At 42.2% G+C, this 24,000-nt stretch overlaps 1 protein-coding gene across 2 annotated transcripts in view; it reads right to left on the bottom strand.

Moving 5' to 3' along the window:
- LOC120805289 (tetratricopeptide repeat protein 28-like) overlaps positions 1-24,000 on the bottom strand; it is a 162,138-nt gene that overhangs the window by 97,074 nt on the left and 41,064 nt on the right. The window contains exon 1 of one of the 2 annotated variants that reach the window (XM_040155401.1): positions 12,136-12,799. The exons of the other annotated variant lie outside the window; for it this stretch is intronic. Coding sequence (XP_040011335.1) covers positions 12,136-12,162 — 27 coding nt within the window. The 5' untranslated portion in view covers positions 12,163-12,799. Of the gene's footprint in view, positions 1-12,135; positions 12,800-24,000 lie in introns of those variants that run through there. 2 annotated transcript variants of the gene reach the window in all.

Here is a 24,000-nt window from a genome sequence, read left to right on the forward strand (position 1 = left end):
ATCTACTCTCTGGTATCCCAGTCCAATTACAACTCGTCGCACCAAGCCCTTTCTTTCCACACTCTCACAGGCTGTCAGATTCTGATACGGAGGGCGTTGCAATATTGAAGGTCGGTCAGTCTGCACACTTAACCTCATTTCCCAACACTCTGCTCTGTCTCTCCCAGAAGAGCCTTTTGATTGGTGTCCATTTGAAAAGCAGGCTTTGGGTTTGATGGGAGGGGTATGGAGGGTAGGGGAGATCAGAGCAGCCTCAGCGCAGCCTGAGAAAGGAGCTTTTTGGAGCACGACTCTTGACTGCAGTCAGTTATAATGGTTTTCAATTAACCACGGGAAAAGACTGAGAACTAATCTGGGCTAGCACATGAGAAACAGTCATGCAATATTCATGTACACAAACTAATGAAAGCCCAGATTAGCCTACATATTTACATGGGGTTGGTGCTGTGTCATCCACACATTAAAGGAGTATGCCGCCAGGAGGAGAGAAATACAAGAGTGAAAAAAAAGACAAAAAGAAATAGAAACAGAAAAAGGGGATGATGGTACATTGGGAAAAGGAATCAGAAAGAGAAGAGATAATGAAGAGTAGAAAAAAGATCAAGAGAGAAAAAAATCAAGGAGAAAAAATTGAGAGGTCAACGGAACACCGGAGAGTCCTTGAACGAAAAGGAAATGGGATCATGAGATAAAGAGGTGAAGAAAAGCTAGAGGAGGTACGACTCCTCAAAAGAGATTAAGGATCATCTGCATTTTGCCTTTTCATCTGCCTTCACCATAATCATTCCTCACTAAAGGCAGACACCAGCCCCCACTCAAAATGACACCAATCTGAATGAGTGATCTTGACAAATTGGGCTGCTAGAGTAAAGTGGGCCCTCATTTGACTGAGGAGAGGGCTGCAGACAGTGGGGAGTGTACAGCAGGACAAAGATATAACTGAAATAGGGTGCCACACTCTCCTATCCCTAATCTCCAACCACGGAAAGTGGCCACTGGAGAAAATGGGACAGCAAGCACGAACAGACTGCAGCAACAGCAAAATGCTCTGCAACAACGAATTTCAGTAAAGTCTCAAATGTTATGTACGTGCATCAGAACAATATGGGAAACTCACCCGTAATCCTTAGTAGGTCACAAAAGACTTACAAGACTTCAAAGCTGGATTAATGTGTGATTGGACATACCAATTCTCCACTGGGTAACTTCTTACCAAGCATTAATATTGTATGTCAAACAAGAAGCTAATCATGGGTTTAGTTTGAAAATATCCTTTGACCTTTTGTAGAGGTCTCAGAATTAATTTTATGCTCCGCAGATATCTAATTTTATGCTTTTACAGACTTACATTTGCAGAATAATGGAAATGTCCTGATATTTTTCTTCACTTAGGAAACCACTGAGCCCGGTGTGCAGCAAAATGTTCTGTGTTATGTGTCTGCTTCTGTTTCATTTTATGAACAGTATATAAGATGCTTTTGTACATTCGTTGTTGGGTCTGCAGTGAAATGCAATACAGAAAGAAACAAAATTTCTGGCTGATTTGAAAAAAAAAACCCTCTGTCTTTTTTTCAAGGACCCAGGGAGACAAAGGAATTCTGTGGCTAGCAGGTTCTCCCACCACTCATTTATACCTGTAACTTTTGGAAATGAAATTTGAGAAATGGGCCAATTTACAGCTAAGGGCTGTTTCTTCCTACGAGACACCGACATAAAGATGGAATACAGAAGATAGGCAGAGGTAGATAGGGAGAAATGAGGGTTTTGAATTTAGACAGAGAGAATAAAGGAGGAAAAAGATGTGAGACAGGAAAGCAAGACGTTGGCACTAATATGAGTGTCATCTCTGAGGGTAGACAGAAGTGCTTGAATTGCATTTTTGGCCTTTAACTTCTCTCATACAAAAGAGACTGGAGTTGAAGAGCAGCTCTTGATCTTTCCAATCAGCTACCATGACAAGAGCTGCTCAGATATTCAACATGCAGAAACAAAAGAGCTGTCAGCATGAAGAAGTTTGCTAAACTCTGCCAAGTTTGAAAGAAAGATATAAAAAAGTTGTTGGAGAGAAGCAGGCAAAAGGAAAGCAGGACGACAGAAACAAATATGAGGGGTCCTCGACCATCTGTTCATAATTATGTCTGGAGTCCATACTGCAGCTGAAATACTCTATGGCCCACTATTTCCTAGGGTAGTGCCATAGCTCTGTTACAATATCTAATCACAATGTTCTCATCATTCTCCTATATAACAAAAGCATGATGCTACTTATGGTCAACTAGTCATATGTGTGAACTGTTGCCTACAGACAGCAACATAACATATGGAGATGTCAGCGATCTGAAGCATGTATAGAAACCAGGTCATTGTGCCTTTAACACATAACTGCATTTTTACTCTAAATTCAATAAATCATGAGACACCTACAGCATCTTTGACAGACATAGTGGTTGTTTCATGGCATTGGTGGAAGAAAATAAGGACTAAAGAATGACAGAGACAAAGCTTTCCGATTGCCCTGACATCACATCTGGTAACTCCTCAGCACAGCCTTGAGAAGATGAGACCAGGAGGTGGAGGAGTAGGTGGGTGAGCAGATGGGAGGAGTAACACCCCCCCACCTCCCATGGGATCAGTTACATTTTCATTTGATAGGAATTGGAAAACCACCATCTGTAATTAGATTACACATGGATAGATGGAATGAGAAAAAAATTCTTAGTTAATTAACTCAAACCATATTCTAATCAGGTTTCATCACGCCCCTTCCTCTCAACTACCTCCGATCTGAATCCTCTCACAAACCCCCCGGGACTCACCATCACACAAGCCAAGGAGAGACGGGCACTCAAACAAGATCATTTGACGCTAATTTCCCAAACAGGAAAGCACTTAAAGATGCACTCTGATTGAGACAACTAAGCATGTGCATAAATACCTAATGTGAAAAAAACGGAAGTCAGAGAATGCATGCTGGATGAAAGGTAGAAAAACATCTTTGTGTCTTGTGTTGTTTTGTGTACGCTTCCTGAGATAAGCAGTTCCTGTGCCAGGGTGACAGTTTCCGTCATCGCAGGAAACAAGGACAGGGAATTAAATGAGTCTCTCTTTATGGGAATGGGGACAAGTGGCTGTGATAGCAGTCATAGAGGTGTCTCAGAAGGAGTGTCACTCGCCACATTTACATCGCCATTATCTGTCAACCTGCCAGTCCATCTGTCCGTTTGCCACACAGCGCTCAGAAGACTGACAAACTCCATTTACAAAGGAAACATGTGTCACACGTGCTCTGCAATGAGGAAAGTAGCACCCTCAATGTGGTGCGCTAATCTGTAATTTTGCTATTGTTCAACATTTTTCATCAGTCTCATGATTACTGCTGTAGTAGAAATAAAGAATTCCAAAGTATTTTTATCAAAGCTGTCTCGCAGACAGTCATCAGACTGACATCTCGATCGCGCAGCCATTACATTTGTCTCTCACTTTGATTAGAAATCCATTTCAAATGTCAAGTCAATTTCTAATTTTCAACAAAGCATAGCATGAATAAAAAAAGAGGACAGATGCAACTGAAATGAGAAGAGCAAGAGATTAGATGTCAAACTATTTCACCACACTTAGACATTTAGATATCCAGTGCATTCCTCATGAAACAACTATCACTCTGTATATATAACAGGGCCTCTCCCACTATGTTTGTACAGTTTTTGACAATATACATTCCTAATGAACAAAGTTATTGTATATCTTACCAAAAGCAATGATTGTATGCCGAGACATTTGGTTTATTTTTATCAATTAAGGCCTTGAGCCATGTAATCCATTAACTGCAGGAACAGGGACAAACCAACTTATTAAATTAGATTTTCAACACAGTGCCAAAAAGACACACTTCAAAATACCAACTGGCAGAGAAACAACCGGCATTGTCAACAGATTTGCAGTGGACAGGATTTTACAAGATCAGAATTGTTCCTTTGGGACTGAGAGCACGTTGGCACATGGAGGACTGCTTTAATTTCTAAACACCTGCTCACTCTCTACTTAGACCACAAAATACAACCAGGACATAGCTTTTTCTCCTCTCCAACAAAGAATCCTGGTCTGCCATTTCAGTAAGAGTAGCACCACAGCCAGCCCATCTCCCCTGAGTGTACCCATGCATGTGTGTGTGTGTGTCAGAAGAGCCACCATCACAGCAGCCTGCACCTGCTCTGCCTGAGGCCCTACTCTGCTAGCTAGGAGCAGCAGCACAATGCAGAGAAGGAGGAGTGAGAGGAATGGAGTGATAGAAAGCTGGGGGAAATAGATCTGTTACCGTAAATGTCAACAGCTTAGCCCAAACCAACTACAGTGCATTTGAGGACCTAATATGAATTCTTATGAGTTTCAAGCTGAAAGCTGTTGAGCTTGTGTGCACTGCAATTCTATAAATAATACAATGTCCGAGATGTCTGGAGGAAAATAAAACCCAAGGCTTCCAGGTAAGAAGTGTTTTGTTGCAAGTTCTGCTGAGCATCCTTACATGGAGGGACCTGCTTACCAGACCAGTTTAGCCTGTTTGAAGGCCGCTGCTGCTGCTGTTCAGAGCCCGTTGGACACATGCATTCGCCTTCACTGACAGACTCAGGCATGGATAATTTCACATGTCCAAATGCCAGCCAACGTGGCTATGTTAAAATAATGTGCTTTGGGCAGTGTTGTAAAACTTTGCATTGCCCAACATCCACAAACAAGAAGCATTAATTGTCTGTAAAATATAATATATTATACCACAAGGCAGTTTGAGTAAGCACTTCAGTACCTGAGTTGTACCTTAGCTTCATCCAGACCTAATGGGGCAGCTGAACTATAATATTCTGTCAAATATACTATAGCAGTGTTGCGCCTGGAAAATACTAGTACAGCAGTTGCAGCCTTCTCTGCAACTGGAAAAAGACAACATTGTTCATAATAAGATGAAGAGGAAGGGGCTAATACATACTCCCAAATGTTAATTGGGAGGTAATTTCACACCTGAAGCATTACAACAACTGTTGTGTGCCAAGTTACGGTCTTTTGTGTCAATGAGTGATTACGTATATATTTTTTTACAGCCCTCATTGGAGCAGCTGGAACGTGCGCATATACCAGTTGTTATTGCAGAAGACAGAGTAGCATTCATAGCATTAAACATGTTCTGTTCAGCATGATTTCATCATGTAGAACACCCAGACAGGTGGCAAAGGCAGCAAACACATTTTACATGGCTATAAAGGCAGGAAGTACTTAAAATAATGTAACGTCACACCATAGACGACATTGTGTAGTGTCTGGCTGGCCCCTGTAGCAGTGTTCAGCCTTGTACGGTATATTTAAACAGCTAAGAAGCCGCTGATGCTTGAGATTTCACAGTGGTAATTGGAGCACTCTCCAGACTGCTGAATAATACGTGCTCTAATGTGGCCTCTGACCCCAGTCACAGGAATGTAGATCAAGAGAGAGGACTGGAAGAGGAGAATAACATGTTGGAAGAGAAAAGGAGAACGTGCAGTATTTCAGTGTCTCTGATGGATGATAATATTTTCATAGTTTCCATCAATCATGTCCCATCTGACACAAGGATATCTATCACCTGTCAAGACAACTATTTTCCAAGAGACTTCAAGACAAACACAAAAAAATGGCATTTTAAAATGCACATATACACACAGTATGTGGGGTAAACAAGTTGACACAAATGGATAAACAAACAGATCTTTCACATCTTTTTTTTAAACAGTTCCTTTAAAGGAAAGTGACAATGCAATTTACTGGAGCCAGGAGGGTGGGGTAAGCATTAAGGTTCAAGTCACATCCACAAATGTAGGGTACAGACATCGGCGGAAACGAAGCACTTTTAGGTTTAAGTCATAGGCAACCAAGAGAACATGCACAACAGGGGGGTAACACTGTTGGGGTGAACACAGAGGGGGCAGAGAGAAGCCACAGTGAGGGGGGGGGAGGCAAAACAGCATCTTCCTGTAAGTAGCAATGGCTCTATTAGACTGCAACAGAATCCCTTGTTAAATATATAAAATCTATGAGGCATGAGATCATTTGAGATGGTGAAGCATGGTTGCGGGGGGGAACATGGAGGTTTGTTCTGTGGTCCTCATTACTGAATCTATCTCAGCGTGCCTGTCAGTCACCACCTGTCTGTCTGCCTTTTTAAAGGAGCTGGAATCATGAATCTCCCTTAGGAGACAAGCCCAAGGAGGATATGGAAGCGCTCCTGGCCCACATATATCAGCAACTATAAATATATGCCAACATAAGTATCCCAGTATAAGCCTCATATAAATAAATCCAAACTTACGATAGGGAACATCAGCTAAACAGAGACCTGAGACACAGAGAGGGAAAAGGCTCAGTGGGTCGTACTGGGCACCATTTCTCCTTCCTTCCTGCAGGATTTTACAGCCAGCAGTAAAAACTTTCCTTAGCTACCCTCACCACAGTCAGCATGGCAGGAAAAGCAAGGAAAGGCAAGGCCAGATAGGCCAGAGTGATGTTAAGGGGAATTAAAACAATCTGCTCTGGGCTTGGTTGTTACTTTGACCCCTGGAGGAGCCGTTTGTGTGTGTGTCTGCCACACTGTTTGACTGCAAAAACATTGCACAGCACCTATTCCTTTTCAAACACTGACTGGGAGAGAGAGGATCAGACTAATCTTGTTTGCTTCTCTCTTGCACTATGTGCCATTTATCCAAGTGGACAGTAATCATTAAGATTCGGAGGTTAACTGATTCTTCTTTTTCACACTCAATAGTCATCAATAATCTACTCAAGAACAAGATACTGACCACTCAGGTGCCAGACCAGACCGTCAGTCCAAGGAATGGAATGTCTAGTCCTGGCTACATGAAGGCTACAGCTAAGCCATGGACACACTCCTGGAAAATTGAGCCTTCAAAGAAGGGCTTATGAATCCCATCTCTGACAAAAGAAGAGATGGAATTAGTGGGATTTAGAGGCGTCAGTATGAGGCAGGGTGGTATTAGTGGTGCTCTTCACACATCTCCATCCAGGCTGGATCACAGGCCCTCTTTGGTACACACTGGCAGCAAATGTCTGTCACAACATACAGCACCGCACTGAATGGAGACAGCTGCAGGGGCCTGAAGACTGAAATGATACTATGCCCGGCCCACTGGAACCAGTCCAGTGCAGAGTTATAAAGGAATGTAAGAACTGCGCTCTTGGCAGCTCTATTCTGATAAATGTTGTGAAGCAGAGAAAAGTATGCATGTTTTTCAGGCCATATGCTGAAGGGATCTGTCTCTAGTGCCACTGACGGCCCTCATTCAAAACATGTTTTAGCCAGCTTATATCTGAAACACTGGCTCTCCACAGTGTATGCAAGACTAAGTACATAATACAAAAGCTTAACCAGTGAAAAGAATGAAAAGAATAGAGCATAAGTCCTGCAGAGGACTGTTCCACCTCATAGAACAAGGAAATGTGTTCCTATTGATGTGGTCCATCAAGTCAGGTCGGCTTTATTCCCTGTGGAGGCACCCAGAGGCAGGCACCTCCTGAGCCCTGAGAGCAGCTGACCACCATACCCCTGGAACAATGACCTCAATAAAATCCAACATAGCTCCATTTGCTCAAACAGAAGCACTGGGGGGTAAAGGAAAGCAAATCAGAAATGAGTGCTCTGAAGCTTGGAGAAAAACATTACAAATGGACTGTTCTACACATAAATCAATCTTTGCATTTACCACTTGCTGTCCAAAAATCCATCTCCGCACTCACAGTGGAATGTGCAGGTCACATGGAATGAGGATTAATGAGAGTAGGATAGCCCAGTCACCATTGTCTCCTTTGTTTCTCCTGCTGTATTTTGACAGTGGACTCCCAAGAGTGCCTTACCAGGTATATGCCTGCGGCTTGTGCATACTGCAGACCACTGCGTCACAATGAGAGCAAGGGAGGCCTTGCATTCCAGGAAGCTCTTCTTTCTGTCTTCCATCTCTGTCCAGCTCACCCAATGGGAAGCATTGGACTGGGATTAACAGAGCGAGTACAGCACATAAATTTTAGCTGTATTGCTGAGTCGCTGTTCCCCATGCACCACCCCCGCTTCTTCCTGACCCAATCCCCCACCCCCACCCTATATTTTCACACCCCAGGAGGATGGGCCAGGAGGCTGACCATGCAGCCGCATCCCGTTCCACTCGGCCTGCTGGGCCGTAAATACTGCACAGCATCAGGAACAGCAGGTGCTATCACTCCCTATCATTAATTATCCCTGCTGCATCACTCTAGGGCCTCTCACTCCTAAACTCCAAATCAACTATCTCCTGCACCATCTTGTTCTCTAGCCTCCAAACCCTCCCCATTTTCTTTCACTTTCAAAAATCCAACTATCTCCAATTCTATCAGTGTGTACAGCTCTACAGCAATTCCATTTCTTCTCCTCAATATCCACCCACCTATCTTACCTTACCTCCTAGAATCCTACAATCTAGCCCTCATTCATTTGTCCGTTCATGTGTCTCAATCTTTGTCCAGCAATCTAAGCTTCTCCCTAGTGATTCCCTCCCCCCCTGACAGCCCTACCCGTTTTCTTCTCTCCTCAGATGTGTGTCTTCCAGCACTCTTCACATTCTGACGGGTTTTCCCCTGCTGTAAATGTATTCCAAAACTGCTGTGCTGCTGCCAGCCAGGAGACGTCACAGGGACTGATGGAGCGCTGGGGGGAGAGATAACCCTTTCCCCCCACCGGAGAGCTCATAAATAATACTGAATCAAAGAGGAAAAGCAGCATGAATACCTCCCCGAGGTGAAAAGCCAATGAACATGGGCAGAGATGTAAGAGCATGCCTGCTGATGGTAAAAGTCCGAGCTCCCAGTGAGACTGGCCACAGAAACATGAGCAGAGCATCCTGTCCCTCTCAGGTGAGAAGACTTTATGTCAACTCTGTGGAACCCACCGAAACATCTGGCACAACCACAAAAACAAACAGTCGCTTCCTTCTGGCATGGTCACACTGCCACAAGGCATAATGTGAGCTCTAAACGCAGAGCCTGGACTCGTAACATGAGACCACCCAACATATTAACAGGCTGTGAGTATTTCGGCTAAGATAACATGGGGTGATGATGACTAAAAAACACATCTAGCACCAAAAAATAAGTATGTAAGGTTTTTCAGCTGTTTCAAAAGAAATTCATGGACAGACCACTTTGGACTTGCATCCATGTACTCACATACACAAACATATGAAAACACAAAAAAACAGTGTTTCTTTTACCTAGTGCCTTAAAACCAACAATCTCCCATGTTCTTCATTCTCTGAATGCAACCTGGTAACTTTTGTTCATTTTTGTATACTTTTAGGCACGCTGCCATCTCTTACCTGAGTCACTGAGTTAGCTTTCCCCAAGGACAGATACTGTCCATATTTTCTAATGCTTACGTTCCTCCACAACCCAACCAAATACGACTGCAGCGGCTGCTGCTGTACACTCACTCTACCCCACTTATGCTTTCAGGCAAAGCAAGAGCCATGTTAGCATTCCTTAGCCTTACAAACACAGGACATAAGTGTATCTTTACTTTAAAGGGAAGGAGCCAACTGCACATTGATGTGCTTGACTTTTAAGCCTACCAGGGAAGCTGTCTGTGCAGAAAACATTGCTTATCACTGGGCTGACAGCCTTATCTAACCATTATAAAAAACCAAAGTCTATGGCAGCCATTAGTCATATGCCTACCCTTCCACATTTTAACATTGTGTAATTAACACTCTTTCGTAATCAGCCCAGTTGTTCAGTGCATCTCCACCAAATTGCAGGAGGAGAAAGTGAATCACCAAAATCCCCTGGAAAAAAAAACAAAAAACTTTACTCTCTTTCTTGATGTTTCCAGAACAGATAAGCTACCTGCCAGCAGCAATTAAGGGAATTTCTCTCTCATCTCTTCAACGTCACAGATTTGGCATTTTTTTTACTCATTTGTGTAATCCATTATGAAAGAGGTGAACTAGACACTGGACACAATATAATTCTCCTACACTTTCTATTGATTCCTATCAAATTACAAGTGAAAGATCGAAAAGCGAATAAACAAGAAGCGAGAAGGGGGAAATTTAAGGACCTTTTGTGACATTATTGTGTGTGTTTTCTAAAGAGAGAACTGCAATCTAAAAAAATTGCTTTCTTTACAATGTAGAACACAATAGCTGTTTTCTATTCCAATGTCCTGCCTGCCATTTGAAATATCTTAGTCAGAGGACATCCTTGGCAGTGAACCAGAGTTCAGGGTGAAGGGACAATGTCAAACACACACAGAAACACATAGACACACTATGTGGGTGGCAAATAATTCAACATATTGAACATTGCTCTGTGGGTCTGTTTTTTTCTGCTCAAAGTGCTTGTGTTCATACATATGCATCTAGTATCCACCATCAAGCACCAACAGGTTAAAAAAAATCAACATCACACAAAACAGAGTAACCATTGTCCTCCTTAATGACAGCCACCAAAACTAGTAATCTGGTGTGCTCACCTCAGTAAACTCTCTGATTGAAAGAGAATCTACATATGAAGGACAATGTTACTTTTACAATAAATTCGACAGCAGTGTGCCTGGGAATCAATTCCTGCAGTGAGGAAAGGCTTTTAGTTCTCAAAGGGGGGTCTCGTGGAGGTTTCTGGCAGATACACTGCACAGCTGTAGAAATCATTAGGGCATGCTCACAGCTTTCATTTTCTCTGTTGATAATTCGACATTAAGGAGCTTGGTTTTGATAATTTACTTTCATCTCGTCTTTCAGGATGTGATTATCCACATTAATGACACTTCATGTGGAACAAACGCCACACAGAAATTCATTTCGGCAAAGAGAGCTTTAGGTTACTAAAATCGTGCACAATGAAGTGGGTTTCATCTAGTACCAGTACTAGTAGATGTGGTTACACTTGCTCTGGTACTGGTTACTTGTGCTGTTTATGCTGAGTAGTTAAATCAACAAAACATCATCATGTCTCAGCTGAGAAGGCAAAAATATCTGGGCCAGGATGGAAAAAAATCCTGCGGTTATGCTACTGTTGAAAAGACTCTTGGGAAAAAGAATCAAATGATGCAAATCAGTTGATAAAGGAAAGAGAAGAGTTGAACATCCTTTCATTTTTCTTTCCTTGACTCTAGACCAGAGTAAAGCCCACTTCTGCAAAGGAAGACAGTTTCTTGTCAGACAAGTGCCCCCTGCTGGTAACAATCCTAACCATTGGCATTTTAGTGTTACCAATTTTTTATAAACCCCAGATGATTTTCAGATATTTTCCATGTTGTAATACTCCAAGGCCATGAAAATGGAGCAATAACAGAACCCAATAAGAGTCAAATTCGAAGAGAAGAGATATATCTGATCATGGAAACAAGAAACTAAGACACATGTTTTAGTCTTCTTAAAGGATCCTCTAAAAGATTCATGTATTGAAGGAGGGGTACCAGTTCTTTATTAAACTTTTAGGTGCAAATCTTGTTAAGGTGCAATGCTTCACTTTCTATATATCAGTCTCAAAAGCTCATTTTCTATTTTGACACATGACTCATCAGTGTATATGCCCACACTCTTCCAGAGATTCACTGGAGGATATATTAATCACTGATGTCTTGATTAGTCCAGATTAAGAATGTAAGCCTGTCTGTGACGTTGTGAAGAGGTGCAGAACACACAAAACGCAGATCAGAGTGTGAAAACTTAACATAGCAACATATGTTATATACCTTGGGTGTGTATTCTCAATATGCAAGCATATAATAGATGTATATAGTGCAGTGCACAAAAGCTGATTGCTGTGTCTCTCATAATCATTTAGATGGACTGGGAGAGAAAATCCATAAATAGCGAGAATGATCGTATTGGAAAGGGAAAAGAAACTTGTTTAAGGTTATGAACTCCACTTTGGTTACAGTTCTGTATAGAACATTGCAGTGCCGTTCTGGTTATTACTACTGTATCTATAGGCTCTATCATTTGTAGCACCTAAACAAATAGAGCAGCAGTCTGTGACACCCCCCCCCCCCCCCTTCCAAGTTGGGATCTGCCAGAGAAACGTTATTTATCGCCATAATTGGAAATATATATCATACAGACTCACCTTCTTCCGGGGCTGCCATTTCATCATATTTGTAAACCAAAATTGAACAGCATTAAGATATTATATGAGAATGGAATGTAGACTCAAAGAAATCCAGAGCGCAAGTCATGCTGCCTCTCGACTTCCCTCATTTTTGCAGCAGATTTTCTCCAAGAAGCGATGCATGATGATGTGCCAGTCTCAGCTTTGCGGCAATTTTTGGGGAGACAGCACAGTCAACACAACTCATACACCGGTTAAATCCACAGTTGAGCTCGGAGAATAAATCAGAGACACATGGTGTCGAGTGACAATGTTTAGGGTAAAGGTTCCTGCGCGTAAATCCAAAGTACGAGTCCGGTATAGGAACCCACTCCCTCCTCACTCGGCAGGCAGGATCGGCGCCTCCAGTACCAATCCGGACTGTGTATCAGGAAAAAATCCTTCTTAAACTTTTCTGAAACGAAGTCGTCCCTGTAAGTAGGCTACAGCATTAGTAGATCGCAATACGGACATACTATGTCCAATCTGTTCTCTTCGATCCAGAGGAAACGACAGGAAGACGAAATGTGTGCCAAAATGCAGAAATATTCATCACAGTGGTCAAATCCCGTTTTCCAGCGACCGAAACACACTTTTGTAAGTATTCGTGGAAAAACAGTCACACAGAGCCCGGCGGAGACAGCACGACAAGCAAGGAGATTACTCTCAGGGGGAGGAGGGAGTACAACCACCAAAAAAAAAAAAAAAAAAAAAAATTCCCTGGAATTTCTGTGAGGAGCTGGAAGGAAATCCTGATTCCTGCAACAGCAACAAACTGCACTACAGCTCTCTGATGACTTCCTTCCCTGCGCTCCTCCAGCCTTGCAGTTTACGGACTTGGAGCATTGGAGCCGAGCAGGCAGAAGGCAGCAGGGTCATAGCGCCGCCGGCCACAGCTTTGCCCAAAAAAGTGCGCCTTACGTTTACGCACTGAGCTGACGCCGCAGTCCAGACAGGAGGTGGGCTGTGGTTCGCAGTGTTGCTCGGGGCCACTTTTCCAGGTACTAAACCTCTGGACAGCCTTCCTAGCCACGTGCCACCCTGCTGTGTCAGTCCAACATCTTGTATATGTAAGATACTGGTCTAAGGCTTGCTGATTTGTGGGTGGAACGTGCTCGGGTCTAGGTCAAAACTAAATTGGGTTGCAAAGTGGGAGTTTTCACACTTTTCATCTAACTGTAATTTAAATAGCATTTCCATGACCATACTGCAAGGTGTATAATAATAAACCTGCTATAGTTCAAATATAGTCAACCAAAGGCTTTTATCGACGAAAGCTAATGCCCATATTTACTTAGTTTAGACTATAGCCACTCACACCATCATACAATTCCTTTGATATCCCTGTAAGGAATTAATGTTTTGCTACAATTGTTGTATATTTTCCTCCTAAAATCTCTTACAGGGTCACTACAGAGCCATAACATTGCAAACCTGTCTGACAAAAAGGTGACAAGGTCCATCTGCTCAGCAACTCTCTGTAAACCGTGCATTGCTACACAAAGGCATCACAGTTTAACTGGTGTTAAAGACCTATGGAGATTCAAATGACATCACATTGCTCGATAGCGGTTACTGTCCATGATTACGATTTTTGTGGGAATAATAAATAGAATTTTTCCATAAAAGACAGGACTCACAAAGGACGGAGAGCCTTGGATGCTGGAGACCACTAAAGCCCCATTTATGTACACTTTTCCTCATTCCTCCCGTTGAGAGCAGCTGTCACATATAGTATACTGTGCAATATTTTACCGCACACAGCCATCAGATGCATAACACTGCCAAAGATTTTTGGGTTGGCATTATTTGGCTGGAATGATAAAATATCTGCAGCTTTTCCATGCTTTAAAACTGACTTTTCATCATTAATTGTGGAAGTGGGCTGAATAAAATTCAAAACAGAGGACATGGTTATTCTGGTAAGAACCCACTCACCACAATCACGGCCACAGTCGCAGAATGAAAACAGTTTCAGAACAGACCAGCTATCAACAGTTATAGCAGATCTACTGGTGCCGAACCCAGTTGCTGCAGCACAAAACCAGAGTTTTCATCACTGCATACGTGACAGCATTAATACAGTAACTACATTATCGTTTATTCATGAGGAATCGTCTCAAAGTAAAAGGACGGTGAATTAAAGAAATGGTCGATATTGAAGTGAGCTGAAATCAGTTTAAACAACAGGCTCAAGATTTTAATTGGTTTAGGTAATGGACTCTATAGAGCTGTGGGTTTGTCAATAAGCTGGTGTGTCATCAGGGTCAGCAGGGTTTGCAGTGCACCTAAGGGGTCACTCAGATAACAAAAGACAAGTAGGAGGAGGGGGGCAAGCTGACATATGGCCTCATGGACAAACTCCTGCTGTGCACAGGGAGCCCATGAGACACTTGGTAATCCACATGGATGAGCATGAACAAAAATGCTTGACACTACCTCTGCAGCCACAGCTGGCACCCAAGCAGAATGACACTGACTCTGGTCAAGCACTGCGATCAATGGACACCTTTGTAGTCAAAGAGGAAGGGGTTATTGTGAGCTTTTGTCTTACAGTATCGATGTTTTTTTTTCACATCATGATAGATTACGTTGCATCACTTTTTCCCCTACGGCCAGCTGACTCCTGTTGACTCTGAGCTACATTCAGTACAGACACGAAGCACTAAGATACTATTTACATTTCTGTTCTCTTTCAAGCACACCGTCACACTCAAGACATTGAAGTCCCACCATCTAAAACAGGTTTACATAAGAGATTGCTACATAAAAGGCTAGTCTGATGATCAATCAAAGACCACTTCAGTGTGCTGTTCAGCGACAGTCTGTTCGTAGTGAAGCCCGTCATCTGGCATCTCCATACAGAAGCAGGGTCCCTATGCGTGCCTCTGCTTTCCCAATCAGAGCCGCACAGGAAATCGGACTCCAGCCTTTAGAGGGAAACACAAACCCCCTCTTTCATTTTCCACAACTTGGAGCTGTTTAAAAGTTTGTGCTTCCTTTTCTTGTTCTTGCCAATCGTGCCCTCAAAAATGTCTCCACTCTGTGTTTTGATCGGGGGCTGGTTTCATAAAGATAAGTTACACACGACTATAGAGTTAGTTTTGCTCTTAGAGTAATGTAACTTAGACAGCTCCACAACAATATAGACTAAGAGCTGTGTTTCAAATGTCACAGCCGGTGTCACTGAACTTTTCTTACAACTGACAAAAAGAGGAAAACATGGCTTATTATGTGGTTTTCTATAAATACTGTGCACCAGGCAAGGAGGAGGGAAATAGTTTTTAGAGGTACCAGTAACGCTTCAGGAATGCTACTGCCATTGCTTCACTTAATCACAAAATCTTTCTGCTAAAATGTCCTTGTAACTGTTAAAATTTTCCACAAGGCACACATTCTCTGCTGGAATGTACAGAGGTTAGTAGCTTAAAGTTGACGCTCTTTAAACCACATTTTCAGTTTAAAGAGTCTTAATTTGCCTGCACAAAGCAAATCAGTTCCACTTAAGGTAGTGAAGAATTAGGCCACTATGAAGAGCCAGTGAAGTTTAATGTCTAACTGAAATCTATCTTCATGAAACCATCCCATCTGATGTGGGCTTATACAGTTTTGTGCAAAGCTGCTCATTCGCTTGCATGTATCTGTCTGCTTGCCTATTCATTAGTCCACATGATGTAAAAAGTGCATCACCCACATGACAGCAACAGAGGCTGTTTGGAAAAAATGAAAACTGTCAGCAAGGTTTTTAAAAACCCTCACAGAGGAGCAACACTCCAAAAGCTCTCCTGACTGTCTGAGGGTAATTTATTTTCACACAGACTCTCGCTCTTAAGTGTCACGACACTGGAGTGTTGCTGTGCGCTCCCCGTTTGAATAAACAGCGGCCTTTTAATTACAAGGGCTTGGTTTCAAGGCCGTAAATTTCACAGCAAGAGCACAGAGATATGTACCCTAATGTCACATGCACAAACATTTGTACACAGCGATATGCAAGAACCTGTGAGAATACACACGCAACACTCTTTTACAGGCCTCGGTTCCACATGCTTTTGTGGAAGATAGTATACATATAAAGAATAGATATTGCAAAAACCATCGCAGAAATCTATTCATAAAGGAATGGGCCTTGAAAACTCATTTGTTTGATTTCCAGCATGTAAATTTCATAACAGAAGAATATAAATTACAGTGTTTGACAGATTGCTTCCAAAGTAAGAAATGGCAGATGGATGGATCGGTTTTTGAAATGCTTATAAACATTATAATAACAAAAGTGTTAAACAGCAATGACACCCACCCTCTCTGTTGTCCCGTTGTCACTGAAAACAAATAACCCTCATCATCATTCATTCATTCACCTTTTTTTAGTGCTCTATTCCTGGATGATGTTGTGCCAGAATTTAGCCTGCTGTGGACTATGTGAGATGGGCGTGCACGAGAGAGAGAGAGTGTATGTGTGTGTGTGTGTGTGTGTGTGTGTGTGTGTGTGTGTGTGTGTGTGTTTTGTGTGTCTTAGTACATGCATGTGTGTGTCTTAGTTGGAACATGGTGTTGATTAAGTGTCTGGAGCCTGAGGGGGGATAATGAGAGCCTCTAATTAATGAGCCTGTGCATATCTCAGAGTCACAGGGTCCTATCAGTAGAGAACAACTCCACACACAGACACAAACACCCATGCACACACAGATACAAACACACTCACACACACCTCAGTGCACCATGGGGATCTTTCCCTGCACTGCACGGCATTTTCTCCAGGGAAGCCCAGCTGGGCGTGTGTCACTCTGGCTGCTGTCCCTGATAAGTTTCCTCTAATCAGGGTGGATGGGGGTTATGGAGCCCCGCTATGAGAAGGTCACATGCACTGACCACCCAACGTGCCCTGAGCAAGCTGATGTTACAGGCCCTGAAAACCATTCCCAATCTTGTTTGTTTGCAGGGTCCTGTCCACCGGGAGCAGAATGGTTCACCTCTACAGTAGACTCCTGGCAGAACAGAGTGAAGGGAAAACACTGACTCACTCAAACCAGGATGAATCAGTCGTGCCAATGCTCAGCTGGAGGGATTACTACTCACTATTCAGTTTAAAAACAGTTGAAACACTGTGGTGATTTGGTCTTGAATGACAAAAAGTGTAAAAAATAAACAGTATATTTTTTAAAATTTCTTTCTGCAGTGCCCCGCAGTTGAGCCTCTGCTGCTCAGCAGGTTGCATGCTCAGCAATGTGCGCTGCAGGCAGGTCATCTCATTTCAATCCCACACTGCACTCAACAACCCTGAGACTAGAAGCACATGAAGTCACACAAAGTCAGGCTGCAGTGGGGGGAACAGGAGGACAAGGGGCAAAACATTCACCCACCAACACAGGGACCTGGGTTCAATCCTGGTGGTAGAACTGTTATTCTAGCAAATATGAGGGGCAGTTTTTCTGAGCGGGAAGTGGCTGCGGTAGCATTTTCTTCTTGATAGAATAGAAGTTTTTGAGTTAACGAAGTGGCCGAATGTGTATCAAAGGAGGCACCTCTGAAAAAGTATGAGAGCATCAGTCATTTCACCAAGTGCCCAAAAAGAGCGTTTGATTAGCTTCAAGAAAAAAAAGCCCTCTACTGGCCGTAGAGGAGAAAGCAGTGTGATGGTGTTACAGAGCGACAAGTTCGGGCTAGATGGATGGGTCAACAAAACGTTGGGACTATAACACGGGAAACAGCTGTTTGTTTTTTGTTTCTTTTAACCATGACAGCAGTTTTTTCCTAACCTTAACCAAGTGGTTATTATTGTGACCATGACAACAAAGGTCCCCTAATTTTAACCCAACCCAGGATCTTCCTCTAACACAAACCAAGATGTTTTTGTGTCTTAACTTTACAGGTGTAAGGTAAGAAAACAGTTTTATTCTTAAACAGCAATGTCATCCTGACGATAGTGGCATCAGATCATAAAATAACTTCTATGTGTCATTCTGAAGGGCATGGACCAACAACATATTTTGCGGTTTAACTTGGAGGACTTGTTGAGCACATGGCTGTCCATACCCTCCTGCTACCAAAAGCACAGGTCGTAGAGACATGGACCACAGTACAGGAGAATTGGTGATACAAAACCGGGAAGCAAAAAAACAAGACCGTGTCCAGAAACATTTAACTGTAGTAAAGAAATCATTGTAGCAGCACAGCTGTATAACTTGAACAAGGATAAAGCAAAGATCAACCATTGTAAACCACTAAATATATGTGTTTTACACAAAACCCTCCATGATCTTCACATAATTTTAGCCACTGCCTTAGAAAACATAATTCAATTACTTTAATATAATTTTTTAATCATTATCTGCGCTTCTTCTGCCTCATTAACACCAAGGAGGTAATGTCTCTTAGTAAGCAGCCATTACAACCATGTTGTAATTTGTAAAACTAGTTAAATTTTCATTCAGATCCTAAACTGTGAGGCATAAAAGCATCATCATCCATATTGGCCACACCCATTTCCACCAATACAGACTTACTACTTTGAATGTCTTGCAAAAAAAAAATAAAAATCCCACTATGCCCACAAATTTCAATCTGTCTTTACTAAATTTTCCTCATATTGTGACATATTTGAGTCAAAACAAGTATTAATACTACACAATAAAGACAAGTTATTGTAACTATGGGAAAAAAAGGAAAAAGACATTTCTGGGTTTTGGCTCCTACAACCCTAATTATGTGCTAATCACAAGGTGAAACTGTCAGGCCTTATCTGTGTGAATTGGAGTTCATTTGTGATTTGTAGGTGGAGGGTATAAAAATTGCTTTCACCTAGTGTTCACCAACATCCATGCATCCATCCACAAATCATTAACAATTTTACTAAGCCCCCCCTTGGGTATAAATGTTTTAATTGTGTCCTTATGCACTCAAAAGCCCCTACATAGTGCCAAAGAGAAGGCATAAACACCCTTATCTGTATTCTGTAAAGTGATATAATGAAAAACGCTATTGAAAGCTCTGTTTCTTTTGAGACATTATAGTGTTTAATCAGTGATTCTCCACACAGCGTGATTAAGATTAGGATCTTTTTATTGTCTTTAAGTCCCATCCCCTAATTTTCTCTTCTTTCTTTTTCTACTCCCAATTACACTAATGAAGAATGGCTTGTTTATCCCCTGGAATCGCTTAACAGTAGATTTGTGTGAAGACATTATGCAAAGAGAGGGACCTTTGCTTTAGAGAAGTGTTTAATAATTCAGTGGTCTTGGACATGGATGAAACAGGCTCCAGCATATTGTTTAAATCAGGCTGGCAGTTTAATAGGCGCTGGGGTCTGACGTCTGTGGCAGGATCAATAATAACAGTGTTGCCACATACTCTTACGCATGAGACAGAGATCCTGTGTGGTCCTCCTCAGTCTAAGTACTAAACATAGAGGTATGGTAGGACAATGTATTCAAATGTGTTTTTGTCTATCTGCTTCCACGAATACAAATACACACACACACAGACACAGACACACACAAATACAGACACACACACACACAGACACACACACACACAAACACACAAAACCATGCCGTGGTCAGTCCCACCCATCTCTAGTCCCTCATTTAGAAAACCCCAAAACCAAACTCATGCCTCTCTTTTTCAATTACCTTTCTTCCCGCCATCGTCACCACACCAAATCTAACTAAATTCTCCCACAGTCTCTTTTTTCATTTTCTCTCTCATATCAAATGTATCCATGTGTTACCATCACAAACACACACCCACACAGATGCACAAACGAGCACCCAGTCGCACACAATAATCTAGTAATCATAATAAGAATATTATAGCATTAAAGTCGCAGTTTATGACTGATGATCTCTTGAACAGACTACAATTAATAGCAAATATTTAACTACTTCTAAGATCCTCTGTAGATTCTCGTTTGGTTGTAGGGTCGTTAATATGCAGATTTATAAAAGCTAAGTATGGTTGAGCCAAAATCAGACCAGACACTGTGGCTTTTGCTTCAACAAAACCCTATGATCAGGCTATAATAGCTTAATACTCAAGGCTTATTATGCCAATGACAGCTCTTCCTGTCCTTACTAATCTAACCCTGTGAGAGCACATAAAATGTGAATTAACCCTTTTGAAGTGGAGAGGGAGAAGCGATGCAGAAAAGGATTCAGTAATGACTCCATCCCTTTGCAGAGTAACAAAAGAAAAGTAAATGAACACTATGTTATGATATTGAGTAGAGTAAATACTGTAGTATAAAACCAGCTGCTCCATCAGGTACCTGTAGTTTCTGGTCACTGTTGTGAAGGGATTTGGCTAGTCCACTCCTTAAACCACACTGACTTCTGATCAAAGGGGTTAAAGCAGGATTAGGATTAATCTGTCTTGGTAGAACAGGTGTTAATCCCTTAAATTAGCCATGTAGCACAAGCAGGCCTCTCTTTCATCTCAACACCTGATTTATGGATTGGAATACAGAGAGCTCAGTTGCAGTGAAGTAGTGTTGTTGTTACCCCACCAGAATTAGTTGTCCTCCCTCACCCTGACCACTCAGATAACAGGCACTGCTCTAATGTATCAGCAAGATTACTTAATTTGCATGCAGCCGGTGTTTAGAGAATTGCTGAGTCAAACAGCTGTGCTCTCTGCTTCCTTTGAAACAAAGGTTACGTAAAGCACACTTTAGGATTTGTGATCCTTCATTAACAGGTAGCTTACAGGATATCCTTGGGCAAGGTGCTGCGAATACTTCATGAGAAATAAAACAGGCTTGTGCAATTGATACCAATCATGTAGAAGCTCAGGAACTGAAGTAGCAGAAGAAATAAGTCGTAAGAAGTTTAACTCCACTCCAAAGGACAGGAACACTCCAGTCCCTTCTTATCAAACTCTTCAACACATGCTGCCTCTCGCCATCACCAGCTTCCTCCCCTGCTGTGAAACCTCCTTGTCATCGGCTTGACTTTTCTACTCATAATCATCTTCATCTCACGCCAGCTCAGCCTCCTCTCAGCTAAGAATCCTCCATGAAACTTTGTAAGAGTGCTGGGACAAAATCTACACTTGTGACAAACTGACTCCAATTCTTCAGTAAAGCTATATAATGAATCCAGGACTGTCAGTCCACCTTTCTAGAGAAGGATAATTAGCATTTTTGACCATGGGGGGAGTTACAGAGGTGGTAACGCTGCTTCCCACAGTGCTCCTGTGTGCTGCCACAGTGACCAGTTTGGCCAGTGGGTTTGCCCCAGTCTGAATCTCCAGTCTCAAGCTAGACCCTGCCATCTGGCTGGTCTAGTAACAGCCAGCCCCTCTCCCCTGCTGGCACGCTGAAGACAGGAAAACGATCCAAGGAAGGTCCTGCCACACTAGGATGGCTAGGAAGAGAGAGAAACCAGTGGATGTACCACTGAGGAGGGACGAGAAGTGACAAATAAACTAATGGATGAGAGAGAAATAAGAGAGGGACTGTGAGAGACAGAGAGGACACAGCTTTCTTTAAGCTGCTACCCTCAGCATGACTCAGTGACTGATGAATCCTTCTGTCTTTGCCTCCATACAGTGTGTGTCTGTGTGTGTGGGGAGAGAGAGAGGGAGAGAGAGAGTGTGTGTACTGTATCTGAGCATGTGCGCATGCATGAATACAATCCTGCTTTCCTCAAACAGATCATGACAGCTCACAGCTGGAACGAAAGCTTCATTTATTTCACAATTCAGCAGTAATTCGCAGATCCACAGCAGGTCTTCCAGTATAGATGACCACTTGGAAGGTCATTAGAAATGCAGTTAGAAAAGCACATAGGAGAGGCGTCTTTTTCAGGCTGCAATGTGAACACTGAAGTAATTACATTTCCTTTACTATGACACTGTAAAGACTGTGAATTTGTTTAATCTTGGATCATCCTTGAAATAAGGTGGAGAATAAATTGTGAATCACACCACCCATTGACTTTGTTCCATCCCAGGATGATATCATTCTCTTCATCTTGAATACCAGCTCCTCTGCTCTTTTGTGCATGTTGGAGAGCAGGAGCCACGCAGAAAGACATCGTATTAGGTGTAGTTAAGTACTGTGCACACAACAGTATACACATACTGCATTTCCTCTGGTCTTTCTGTGCAATGCACATGACAGACCTCAAAGAACATAATAATGTTCAACATATCTAAAGCAGAGATTTTTCAAATTGTTGCACAAAATGTTAAGTTACATTTTGATCAAGACTAAAAGGTTTAATACTCACTCATAAAAAAGTCAATATCTAAAGTTACAAAAGATATGCCTTTATTTATGCCTCTCAGCCATCTACTTTACCACGCTTACTAATCTAATAAAGGATTTAATGTTTTCACTGTTGTTAGTTTGCAGGACATCTCAAATCGTCAGTGAATTTCATTAACATTTTGTGGCCATATTGCTACAGCTGGTGGTAGTCTGGCTCTGAGATTTTTTTAGCACAACAATATGTTTTAGTCGTTGTGAATAAAATACCAGAGATAGAAATATGCTTCCAAATCTTCAGGGAATTTGGTCAGAGTCAAAAAAATAAAAAGGTGAAGTTATTAATAGTGTTAGCAGAGGTTTTTTCCTTTTGACCTTCATAGGTCTGGCAGCTGAGATAGCATACTTACCTGATACACACCTGATATTGTCTGAGTAAATGCAAATTTAAGTGTGAAGCCAAAGTGCAGCAAAGAGGAGCAAACACCAGCAATTTTGAGAGTAGCTTAGTCTCTCTCTGACCCTCATTCTTTCTTGACTCTCAGTCTCTCCATCTCTGTCTCACAGTCTCCTTCCCCCTCCCCGGGCCGACCAGGACTTCTCTGTCCTTCATCCTCATTCTATTTCATGCCTCGTCCTTCTCGTCCTCCGTCCTCATCCATCACCACAGTCACCCTGGGCTGCAAACCCCCCCCCCGACACACGCCCAACCCCACTATCAAGTCTGGCCAGATACAAATACAGCTTTCGCTGGAGCTCGCTGCTGACACACTCCTCTGTGACTCATCACTTCATCGGACTCCATTTGGCATTCATCACATCACAACATCTCAATCACCAACCGACTGAAACACATCAGAACAACAGTGACTCAAATCAGCCATATTTTATTTCATAACTATGTCATGCCCCTTTGTCAGAACAGTTTATATAAAGTTGTGGCTACTCATAACTAAAAGCTACGCATTGTTAAGATGGATGCAATTGTACTTAATGTGACAATGGCCTATTTGCTGGATTTATTATTAGCAGAGCTGAATCACTTCTTGGGACATGGAGTTGAATCATGATCGAGTGCTACTCAAAGTGTGAGAGTTGAACAGTGGCCATAAACATCTTAGTGGGCGGTCAGAATGAAAAAAGAAACACAAGAAGCTTCATTAAGGTCTCAGCATACTTGGAATGTACTAGGTCATAAGATGCGTCGCCCAGCCACGTTTAAAGGCACAAGTGTTAATACCTGTTGTGAATGGCCACACTTGAAGGTGGGGCAAAAAGCCTGCCATCATAGCGTCTTCATTACACTGCCTCCCTGAGCTATCTTTTCTCTTCTTTGTATTCTCAATGTAATGAATCATACAAGGGTAAGGACTGGACTCTTTTTCCAGGAATTCATTCGAGCATCAGACTGTGCATCTGATAAACTCATCTGTTGATACAGATAAGTTTATCAGATGCACAGTGGTTAATAATATTGTGAAGAATCATCAAGTAAAATGTGTAATTTCGCCATTCATGCTATAAAGCAATGTGGAATGTGCTGTCATTTCACAGGACAATTCAGTGCATAGCGGGATGACACTGAATTGTACTGCAGCAAGAGTGGAGCCAGTTTCAATTGTGTTCTTTGCAAGAGCCCT

Source organism: Xiphias gladius, chromosome 19 (genome assembly GCF_016859285.1).
Source record: "Xiphias gladius isolate SHS-SW01 ecotype Sanya breed wild chromosome 19, ASM1685928v1, whole genome shotgun sequence".
In the NCBI taxonomy this organism is placed as follows: Eukaryota; Metazoa; Chordata; class Actinopteri; order Istiophoriformes; family Xiphiidae; genus Xiphias; species Xiphias gladius.